The sequence below is a fragment of the Sphaeramia orbicularis genome, chromosome 24, assembly GCF_902148855.1.
Source record: "Sphaeramia orbicularis chromosome 24, fSphaOr1.1, whole genome shotgun sequence".
In the NCBI taxonomy this organism is placed as follows: domain Eukaryota; kingdom Metazoa; phylum Chordata; class Actinopteri; order Kurtiformes; family Apogonidae; genus Sphaeramia; species Sphaeramia orbicularis.
In genome coordinates this window covers 21,166,127-21,178,385 of record NC_043979.1, presented here as the reverse complement: position 1 = coordinate 21,178,385, position 12,259 = coordinate 21,166,127, and the positions used below count along the sequence as shown (strand labels likewise).

The window sequence follows — 12,259 nt, the reverse complement described above, 5'->3', positions numbered from 1 at the left end:
TGATAATTAAATGTTTGGTTGAAAAATATCTTATTTATCAAGTGAACCGCAACCGCATTGTTGTCAAGTTGAGCGTCTTTATCAGAGATAATGAAAACAACAATTAATAATAATTAAACAAAAGGACATCTTTGGGGCGCAGTGGAAATAAATCTTTTTCATTTTAAGTTGTTATCACTCAGATCTATTTTTGTCATGGTAGCGTATAAATAAATAAAATAAGGGGAAGGGTTCAATAAGTCCTAGAAGATTTTCTTGGACAGAAAAAAACAACTATAACCTTCTGTCTTTTAGTGGGAAAAATAATGATATTCTTTTTAAATTATGGGTATAATTGTCAGTCACACAGTCTTTATTCAGACCCTGGTGCATATGCATTGGTCTGTTTGTTTGCCTGTAGCCTATGCTCATGAATTAATATATTATAGAGTACCATAGTTTTTCCTTTAAGCGAATCTGACAGGACTTAACTGGATTTTTACCCACAATACTATAGAGAACATGCCAAAGATTTTTTTTTTTTTTATCAAACCACTTTCTTTTGATCTCCATCACTGTGCATCCCTCTGCTGATTCGGCATTCATAGCATCACATATGTTTCCACTGCTGTGTTTTTTTGTTCCTGTAATTCCAGTACTGACTCTGAAAAATCACGTATTTCCTTTGTTTGGTTTGATTTTGAAGTATTTTGATGCTTAAGTTATTCTTATTCTTATTGCCCTTATTTTGGTGGCATCTCTGAACATCACCTGTTTGCCCACTGCACAACACCTGCCCTTTTATGGTGTTTAGTGGGTGTGGTCACATATGGTAATTGGTCACGTCCATCCTATTTATGGTCAAGTGAGATCCAACATTGAGCACATCTTGGTAAAAGCAGATTTGGTGCATCCAGAATTGATTCCTCTTACTTTTTTCTCAACAAAAAAAAAAAAAATGTTGTATTAAGGGTGTGTCTATGAAACCGGTCCCTAAAAACAGGACATGAGGGCTAAAAATTCAAACCAGATGTACACTAATGTTATGAAGCAAGTTTGGAAGCACTTAGGGTCTATATTAAAAATAAATACGTACTCTGATAAAAGAGAAACTATTTTTAGATAAAAACACATTTTTATATTATTTTTAAATTATTTTTATACAAAAATCTGCATGTAACACGGTAAAAAGGACACGAACATTAAGCGCTACTCTTTTTTCAAATATCTTTTTAGTCTCTCATGGGTACGTTTTGGGAATCAAACTAATTATGCAAGGTAGAGTGTTTCACAAAAATAATCACTGTTGCAAAATCACTCGCAGTTTATATGTGTTTAAATGGGCAGGTTCTGCATGTAACACAAGTGGACACAGTGGGTTACACACAAAACCAGGAATGAGATTGCCAATTCATGAAAAACCCACATGTGTGGATTAGAGAAACCACTAGGATTGACAAATTTAACACAGTGTCTTTATTTATGGCGGTATATAAGACCATTTCAAGTGATTTGTTCCAGATCAAATGCACTGACACATAGGTAGATTTTCATGTTCATATTTTTGGCCCCAATATTTTATTAAAAATTCATTACTTTTGGGATGGCTCAGAGCAAGAGTATAATTTTTTTTTGCATTCATCTGAGGTCATCATTAGGTACAACCTTGGGGGGAAATATGTCTAAATTTCTCTTTTATTATTGGCTCTAAAAAAGGTACAGAAATGAACCCAGTTTCACAGAAGCACCCATATTAAAAAAAATGTAAGACAAATTAAGAGAACGAGGCCCCTTATGTTTGTGCTTTAATATATTCTACCCCAACAAGCTGTACTTAAAAAAAAAAAAAAAGACAGAAAACGCTGTAAGGAAAAGAAGGTTTTAAAAAATATGCAATTAAATAATTTTTCATGCTAGAATATTTAACTAGAACAACAAAAAAGTGACATCCAACAAAGCAACTTCATTTTAGTTGACTCTTTTATGGTTACCTGGCAGCGATGTGGTTTATCTGTGCTGACTAAGTATGTTTCCTGTGGACGGCTGCCTTCTGGAAGGTTAGGATTATGATCTGTTCCCTCAGTAACACAAAGAGATGAAACAGCATCGTCAGCCGTCTGTGTATGTATTGCCTGTGTGTATTTATGCTTAAGTGTGTTTGCATTCAAGGGGGAAAATACACGCTTTTATGAAAGCAGAATATTTGGTCTTTGGCTGTGCGAGTATGTGTGTGTTGCTGCAGAGCATATGACAATTGGTGGTGACTCATTCAAACCATCCCTCATTATTTTAAGTGCAGGAAACAGAAAAAGATGGAAGTAGAAAGAGGCATTACTGACATATTTTGAGCACTTGTATTTATCTATGTTGTTAGTGTGTTTGTGTGCACCCTGCAGATGCTGTAGCCCCCCGCTGACCCTTCAGAAAGGCTTTATCAGCGATGTTCACATTAAAATCCATGTGTGAGGAAATCAACATCAATAGAACACATTCACTAGAAATAAACACGTTTCAGTGAAAATACCGTTTATTTGGAGAGAGGATAAAATTGTACATTGACTCATAAACTGCTGGGAACCAGTTGGTGAGGCTTTCCGGCCAATTCCTGCACACCTAAAAGGGCTCTGATCGCACAACTGCTGTGTTGAGTGGGGGCACACAACAAGCTTCATGTCACGTTACAAAAGAACAAGATGTTTCTAGTCATGTGTTGCATTAAAAACAGCACACAAAGTTTTACTAAATACAGATGTGTTACAACATGACAGCGTTTTCAAAGTAGCTGACAAATCAAACAGAATCTGAGACTAAACAAAGGCATATCGGTGCATGTAGACGGATGAGAGTAAGGATGGCATGTGTCCACCTTCAGACAAGACCTCACATTAAAATATGCTATTAACAAAATCTTTGGGACATTACAGAATAGATTAGAAACTACACTTCTCAAATTACATCCTGTAATCATCATTACATGGTAAATAATGTTAAAATGAACATATATGTCCTCTGGAGCACTCTCTTTTGCTGAGCCAGACATGGCAGTTTCAGTTATAAATGGTCTGTTATTCATTAAATCCAATAGAAATTTGCTTGGCAACAGTAATGTAAATGTAAAAACTGAGAAATAATTGGCTATCTTGAGAGTTTTTGATGGAATTTGTAGAGAAATTATACCTAAGTTAATTCATAAACAACTGGTTGTGAGTGTGTAAACTGATCATATATGTGGCCTTGAAATATTTGATTGTTTGGGGTTTATCTGTTATTAAATAAATCCATGAAAATGATCAGTGTTTGAATAATAGACAGCATATCCTGAGTGAAGTCAAAATCCAAAGTCTGCTCTAGGACAATGTCTGTAACATATACATTGACAGAGACTGTTATTATTGAGTGTTCAGGGCCACGTTTACTCCTGAAGTTTACTGCTGTGGTTTTTAAATCGACTCTCTCATCAACTTTGTCTGATGTTGCTTTTTGTGGTAGACTTTAATCTCTAAATCTACTACAATCTGAAGATCAGACAGACACATAAACATACATAAACCACCACATCACCGCTATTATCTATATCGTTTCCTCTTCGTCTGATGTCATTTAGATGCTTTTGCTCGGGGTATGCCTAGACCTTACTCTGAAATATTTGCCTTTGTTTCTCTACAGCATTGAGGAAGTTTCAGTGTGTCCTTGATTTCTGCTGAATTGAAACCTTCTAACACTGTTAGAAAAGCAATTTTCTAAAACAGTTCAGCAGTGTCTATCCTAAAGGCCTGTCTCAGTGTGATTACACTTTTATTAGGACTATCTTTGTGCAGAGTAGCTGGACACTCTAAGGTTATTTAATCATCAACCCCTTTCTCATATCTCGTTTTACTTCTCTCCCCCTGAGGTCAAAGGTCAGGGTCAGCTACAGAGCTGCACCTCTGGACCTGGAACAGCAGACCAGTGAGGCCTTAACCTTTTACAAGACTCATTAACCTCTTCCACGCTGCTCAAAAAAGCGTCTTTTAATGCCACATTTGCTCTTCGCACTTCTCGTGTTGCAGCTCGTAAACTCATCAGTTTCCACCTGACACGACCGCGCTGCCAACTCAAACTTTCTGCAGAGCGATTTACAGAACAGGACAGGACTGTCTTCCATTTTCAGTTTTTCAGAAGCGTGTCTCAGAGCTGCCTCTCTTCAGTGAGCTGCTGTTAAACTCGTCATGCTCAAAGCTCAGATTATTATGCGACCGTGAAATCATTAGCAGCTTCTCTCGTTTACTGTAGTCGCGCCTCGCTGTCAGATCCGGTGAGGTGTCCAATAACCTATCCCCTTGCTCCTCCCTGTCCTCCAGCCTTGTGTAGCCTTTACTGCTGCCCCGGCTGCCGTTGTTACTACGGCTACTGTTGCTACGGTCGAGGCGGGGCCAGCTGGGGTGCTTCCGCTGTTCTGGGTGCACGCTAAGCATGCTGGGCCTGCGCTCCAGGTCCAGAGATTTGGAGTGGCTGCTGAGCATGTGCAGTGAGGAGTTGGAGCCAAAATCACTCCTTGCTGCTCCGGGGGAGAGCCAACAGCCTGAGGTAGAAGAGGGAGCAGGAGAAAGGGAGGTGGAGGAGACAGAGGAGCAGTGGGAGGAAGAGGATGCGGAGTTACTGCGGTGCAAGCCTGGCGGTTTGGACGCCTTGGCAACAGATGCTACAGGGACCGCCAAAGACTCCATGGAGCACAGAGGTCGTGACCTCTCTCCGTCTCGCCTTTCCGCTCCTCTGTCCTCCTCAGTGATCGCCTCCATCTCCGGTTCATCAATAACACAGTTGTTTAGTTTGATAACAGGGAGAGTGAACGCAGAGATTGACGATGACACAATGGAGCGTGCGTGGTGTCCGTCTTTCTCCCGGTCTGCATCCACAGACCACTGGTGGCGAACTGAATCTGAGTGAGCCATCCCAAGCCCGGGGCCGTAAAAGGGGCGGTCCTTGTAAAGCGGCGCCAGAAGTCCTGCAAAGCTGCAGTCCAACTTAGCCTGCTCCCTCTGCCTGTTAAAATCCTCCTCGCCTAAGAGAACCTCCTCTTCTTCCGCAGAACCCGCTCCAATGCTACCTCCGGCCCGAGACGAGAAGGCGAGGAGGGAGTTACCGGTTAAACGTGCGCTATCGCCAAAGGCCCCGACCTCTCTTGCATAGGTGCTGTTACGGTGCTGCTGTTGTTTCTGCTCTCGCTGCCTGAGGCGATGTATGTCAATGACGGTGGAGTACATGTCTCTCATGTGGATAATCTAGAAGGAAACAGGAGAACCAGTAAATCAGTTACCTGGGAGTATTTCAGAACCAGAATTCCATTTCACTGCATTATTATTCCCCAGACTGATGTATGTACATATAAGTTCAATGTTTGCTAAACTCAGAGTACACATTTCTTTATATGGAGTACCTGAAAGGATGGAAGGAGAGGGAGGACGAGGGGGAGAGAGTTAATCGAATCAAGGCAGCGAAGGAGAGGGCATGAGAGCAGAGGAAATGTGATCACAGGAAAATTGGAGAGATAAGGGTGGAAGGGGGTTGGAAGAAATATGATCTGCATGTTCGTTATGTAGAGAAGATGAATATGGATGGATCTGTGCATGCCCCGAATTTTGCAGAGAGTAAGACGGAACAGAAATTTGAATAGTGGAAGGCTTAGAAATGTCAAATCTATATTCCGTTTACTGGTATCTGTTTGAAATGCCACTTCATACCCTTTTCTAGAGCCACTCGGTGCACAAAGTGGTGTTTTAAGACCCCTGTAAAAGCACTGCTCACTCTATTATTAAACCATTTGGATCGATCGATTGATGCTTTTATTTCTGTGTCAAGCACACGAACTGCCGAAGTCTGGCAGATTTATAAAAACTCCAGTTGTAGAGGATAAACTTTTCATTGCATTACAAGATTACAGGTTGTATTATGAAGTAGCTCCACCACAGACAAAATGTTCTATTGTCTCTCCCAAACTTGGCAACAAATGTCTGATTAACTTTCTGAAACACATCATCAAGTCAAAGAAAATGAATATAAATGGAGGACAATGAAAGAAAAAATAGATCAGAATGCTAAAATAAAACCTCATTTTCAATTTCAGACCAACAAATTCTGTCAAATTGATTCCTAATGCTGATGGTTGTAATGTTTCCACACACTAGTCGCTTTTCCATTGACCCTCAAACTGCACAAATATAACTTGCGCATACAAATTTACCAAATGGAAAAAACAACAATTTCACCAAAACTCTTGTTTTTCGATTAAAAGTTTTTGTGCTGGCAAGAGTTGGTTTTTCGGGTGTAGTGCAATCAGTATGTCACGCAAAACTGCAATGGAAAGACCTTTTTTCCGCAACTAGAATCACATGAATAAAACAAAAAAAGGATGTTGAGGGATGTTACAACAAGCAAAGAAGAGTTTTAAAAGAAACATGGCATGGTATGTGTGTACACACCAGGAAACCGGATCACTTTTTAATTTAGAACAGGATAGAGGGGTAATATATAATAATAATAAATATATCTGTAAATCAACACCATATTTACATTCGTCGCCATGTTTATGGAATGACTTCTCATGTCATCTCACAATAATAAATAAACAAATCATTGCATTTGTGATTTAATGGAAAAACCAACATTATGCACTTCTGTTTTTTGGACATTTAGGAAATATCGGTAAAATTTTGTGAATATGTCCAATGGAAAAGCGACTACTACTGTGCACATAAATGTATTTATTTTTTGCTTACATTACGCTTGATATGGGCTCTACACTGTAGTTAATCTTAATGAAATAATAAGACTCTAGTTTAGATTTATACCATATATCAGCAGATCATTTTTTTCTCTATACATGAGGAATATTTGTCCTTTAATATGTAAGTGGATAGCTGGAAAATCAATGATAGCCCATTAAAAACAACAAAATAAAGAAATAAACAGTAAGGATTTCAAAACCATAACTGAGGAATGACACCGGCATTGATATAGAATAGAATAGAATAGAATATCTTTATTTTTATTGTAACAACTACAATGAAATTAAATAAGCAGCCAGTCTGCAGATTTATGAGTAAATCTGCATTTTTCCACCTTACCTTAGTTTCCCTGTCTCTGTTTTCATGGAGAATGGCATTGGCACAGATAAAGATGAAAATCCCGATGCCCATAGTGAAGGGTCCGAGCATCTTCATCCTCTCAGAGTGACGATGCTGCTCCAGGAAACGAGTCAAGATACCGGCCGTCTGTTTGGAGTGAGCACCTACAAGCACGAAACAAGCAGAGCCATGGTCTATTTATATACGTGAGCGAAAAACCAAGAGAAGATCTTCAGTTCTGTTTGGAATATTCTCTGTTAAGTATAAAACTGCCCCTTCATTACCTTGCACACCATGATTTGTGCTGGAATTAGAGACCTCTCCTTCTGAGACTATCATCTTGACTCCGGCGGCCTCATCTGTAGCAGGTGTTTTGGCCCCTCCTACAGCCGTTGCCTTAGTTCCTACACTCGTTGGCGTTTTGGCTGAGGGTATGGTTTCACTGTGCGGCCAGTAACCCAGCGTCGCCATCCCTATCCCGATGGCTAAAATGACCAGTCCCAGGAGGAGGAAAAACCCAGAGGCGGAATAGAGCCGAAGCCTGCCACGCACCACCACCACATCAGTCCGACGCTTCCTCTTCCTAAATAGAAGGAAAATAAACCCACAAATTTCAGGGGTTTTTTGGCAATGGTTACTGCCACAGAAACAAAATATTGGTTTGTCTATTGCCACAGACCAATCAAATGTTAACATTTGTACTAGAGCCACTCAGGGATACTGTTACATCAACTCATTCACCTCTTGGTTTTTTTTTTTTTTTTTTTTACTCATTAGGCTCTTGTTGCCACAGTACTGAGGTGATCTGTGGTGTATACTACAGTGCATTCTTTTGTGCATTTTGCTACCACAGTACTGTGGCAACTGATGGAAGAAATGACAAATTGGAGACAAATTGGTAAATATTATAAGGTGGGGAAGCAAAATTTACAATATTTTGAGGCAGGGATTGAAAGACAGTGTATGACCAATTAGTTTATTGAAAGTCATGAGAATTTATTTGCCACAAGAAAATGTACATAATAGAAAATGTTTTTATTCTATGTGTCCTCCTTCTTTCTCAATAACTGCCTTCACACGCTTCCTGAAACTTGCGCAAATGTTCCTCAAATATTCGGGTGACAACTTCTCCCATTCTTCTTTAATAGTATCTTTAAGAAAGTCGACATTGCTGTGTGATGTTCTGTTGGTAGCATGTTCTAAAACGCCCCAAATAGCAGAATCTAGAGGGTTTAGATCTGGGCTAGAAGGCGGCCATAAACATGATTCCCAAAAATTGCTGAAGTTGGATTTGTTGCTGTTGTCAACAAGTGTTTTGGTGTTCTTGTGTAAGATTTTAACTTCAAATCATATTTTACTGCATTTCTAATGGTCTTGTTGTCTACCTCAAGTTCAAGTGCCATTTTTCTCATGGATTTGGTTGGATCCTTTAGGATTTTGGATTTGAGAGCTTTAATAAAAGCTTTGGTACGTTTTTTGTTGCTTCCTCCACTTCCAGACTTTCTCGTAATAGTTTTGCTCATAGTCATTCTCTTCTTTCCATTATAAACAGTCTTTATGGACACTCCAACTATTTTTGAAATCTCCTTTGGTGTGACGAGTGCATTCAGCAAATCACACACTCTTTGACGTTTGTTTTCCTGATTACTCATATGGGCAAAAGTTTCTGAAAAGGTATGGATAATAGTGTTAGGTATGATTATGACATCAATATATGTTTGGTTTCAAAACAATTGACGTAGTGCCTGCTGAGAAAAAAACAACTAAATGTTCATTGTAAATTTTGCTTCCCCACCCTGTATAGAATTGGAATTATTATTGTATTGATTCTATTTGATGATGGAGGTGAAACCAGATAAGTACCAGGTAGTATTAACTACTTTTGCTTGATGGAAAACCTAAAAAGCAGTATCAAGATAAACCGGTAGAAGGCAGTAAAGTGAAAATTTTAAATTTTGATTTGTGATTCAATAACTTCATTATTGAGTGAAGGTGTTACGGTTTAAATATCTGAAGTGGAGTTACAGTGTAAAAAAGTACCTGGGGGCAGCCTCTGGGTCTGCGCCTCCCAACCCAGGAGAGGAAGGAATGGGACGATGTTGAGAGCGGGAGGAGTCTTGACGTTTTAGCTTTGCCAAGCCAGTTAGCACACCTGCAGCCGCGGTCATATTTCACCTACAGACACAAACACAGATGTATATTAGTGTTAAGTGTATTATCTGCTTTAACCCATAAAAACCCAAACAGCCACTGTCAAAAACCAAAAACCATCCGCTGATCTACTGTTGAAAAACTTCTGATCCACTAAACCTATTATTCCATGTAAATAATTGGTGTAAAATACAGTTTGTCATCTTTTCATGGCCATCGGATATGACCCATTTGGATGTTCAGAGGCTCCATAGTTACCATGGAAACACTGTCATCTTCTACAAAATTGATTTACTAGTAAAACCCATGGAGTTGGATCAATGATGGTGGATGGAGACACTTTTTACCTCCACCAAGGAGGTTATGTTTTCATCGGGGTTTGTTTGTTTGTCTGTCTGTCTGTCTGTCTGTTAGCAATATAATTCAAAAAGTTATGGATGGATTTTGATGAAATTTTCAGGAAATGTTGATACTGGCACAAGGAACCAATGATACAATTTTGGTGGTGATGGGGGGGTGGAGGACATGACTGATCTGCCTTTGCGGAGGTCTGCGCTCTGTGAGTGGTTTTCTAGTTATTATGTTGCTGAAAAAGTCACTTTTTCTTCAGTTTTCCCTCTTTTTGATATGATAATCTTCAACTTTAATCTGAGTTTTAATGATCGTCTACATGATCAGTGAGTTAAATATCAGAAAATGCATGATTTTCACTGAAAAAGCAGAAAATACAGAGGATAATATTATAATAAATTGTGATAAATTGCTTAAGAAAGGTTAAATATAGAGAAAAAAAAAGATCTGAGAACTGCCACAAAAGAAGCGTTGGGTCATTATAGGTTAAAGACCCAGTGCTGTTTCCTGGACACACACACACATACCAGGAGAAGCAAAAGAGAAAGCATCTCCAGTCAAGACAGATACACATACTGGAGATTCCTTTGAATGAAATAACTGCACCACCAACCATGCGTCACATGAGGGATACACTAATGCACTACAGTACAGTCAGCCCCTCTCAGGTACTTCAAATGTTAAGTATAAGACACTTAATATTCCGAGCGGCACATCTCCTCCCCGTGCAGATTGAACCAGTTCTGGGATCACAGCTGTATTTGTCTTACTTCATGCAGACTTGTCACCTCAGTGACAACACCAGTGTTTTGAAGAGGTGCCGTTTTTTTTTTTGTTTTGTTTTGTTTTTTTTACAAACCTTCATAGGGCAAGGCTGTCGATTCTTTCAAGCTTAACAAATACTATTTAGAGTCGAACACTGACACAGATGTAAAAACATAAAAACGTACACCCCTAGTGCATCAGTCTCTACTGTTTGGCATAAATACAAGTATGAGCACGTGTTACTGTAAATAATCCTACATTTCCTCCTGCATGGTATGTGTTTACTGCTTTCTTCCTGTGAAACAAAGACACCGGGATAGAAATAGAAAGCAGACAGAAAGTGAATCCCACATATAATTTTCAGTCTTTTTATTTATTCCATCCCTTGATGTTTTACATTTATGCCCTAATAGCTATGATTCTTCATGTTGTTGCAGTTAAAACTGGAAATGCAGAGCAGCAATTTTGACATAATATTCAAATGAATCATAGTCTCTTGACTCACCAGCTGCTCAAACATCTATTAATAGTTATTAAAAAGGAAGAGGGCTTAAAACAAACATAGTCTTATTTCAGAAGCCTTCATTTGGGTTTAAATGCCTGTTAATCTTGGCTCACATGAACATTAGCATTGTCCTGTGTACCACTAAGAGGATTTACCAGACCATGTTTGATGTTGACTCACCAAACCACCGGATGTAAATGTAAACCTTAAATCTTACACTTCGTCCTCAGATCAAGAACTAGTGAAGGTTGAAGTGCAGATGTAGTTGTTGCATGTTGCTGCTTTTGCTCTAGAGCCACAAAACATGTGAAACATATGGTATAAAGCAGCATCAGGTATCCACAGATGTTGACAGCCGACTGCCCTTTAGCATCATCTGTGAACAGCTCAGCAGCAGAGGATGCTGTAATTCTGTTACCTACTTGCTGCATTACAGTTTTGCATCCATTCATATTCAATGCGATGTGTTATTTTCATGAGAGCTGAACCCTTGCTACTTCCTGTTGTACCACATGGAACCATATTTCAGGAAAAAAAAAGGATTACAGTCTTTTTTTTAAGCCAAATTAATTACTCCATCTTAGGGCTGGGCATATATTGAATAAATTTGGTTAATCAATGTTTCGCTTTTTTCAAAAATTGTGAAAAATGCTGAAATTGCAATCTTTCTTGGTCAAGAAAAATGGATAATCCAACCTGTTTGCTCTTTTTAATAAACCATTTGTGAATGTTTTTTTCAGTTATTTATAGCATATCATTTTAATAGAGTCATGTTCTGTCATTGATTCTTAGAGCCAGAAATCAATTCATTAAAATCTTAAGTCATTCATAATTTTTTTTGTCATATTGCCAAACTCTATATGCTACAAACTGACTGCACTTTATGTATTTATCACATTTTAATTGCATTTTAATTGCACTCTAAAACTGCATTTTACTCTGTATTTTTCATCGCTTTTAAGTGTATCTTACACTGTAAAGCACTTTGTGACCCCTGTCTGTGAAAAGTGCTCTATAACTAAAACTTACTTACTTATATCATCTTTTACACTTTTAATATAAAGTTGGAATAAAATATTTTTCTCTTCTCATGAAATGATTGTGACAATGTGATTTATTCTTGATACATAAAGTGTGACTGACTCAGTATGTGATTATCGCATCAGGTCAAAGGTGATTGTTGATGTGTATAAATAGGAATAAAAAAGAGAAACATGTCTGAAAACACTATGGGCAACAGTGTATGATTGTCAATTTAAAAGATTTTAAAACCAAGAAAGTCTGAGTTTATAGTAAAACTGCCATCGTAACTGAAGATGTTTCTACAGCTCCAACATGACCAAACTTCTAGTGATTTTCACTTCTTTTTATGTTTTTTTCACCTCACTCTAAGAGAACACTGAGG

At 38.5% G+C, this 12,259-nt stretch overlaps 1 protein-coding gene across 1 annotated transcript in view; it reads right to left on the bottom strand.

The window, feature by feature from the left end:
- Window positions 1-2,488: 2,488 nt before the first annotated feature.
- tmem200a (transmembrane protein 200A) overlaps window positions 2,489-12,259 on the bottom strand; it is a 31,884-nt gene continuing 22,113 nt past the window's right edge. Inside the window, exons 3-6 of the mRNA XM_030129101.1 lie at window positions 9,123-9,257; window positions 7,367-7,665; window positions 7,083-7,246; window positions 2,489-5,240 (exon numbers count right to left, since the gene is read on the bottom strand). Of these exons, the coding sequence (XP_029984961.1) occupies window positions 4,134-5,240; window positions 7,083-7,246; window positions 7,367-7,665; window positions 9,123-9,250 (1,698 nt within the window). The 5' untranslated portion in view covers window positions 9,251-9,257 and the 3' untranslated portion in view covers window positions 2,489-4,133. The remainder of the gene's footprint in view (window positions 5,241-7,082; window positions 7,247-7,366; window positions 7,666-9,122; window positions 9,258-12,259) is intronic.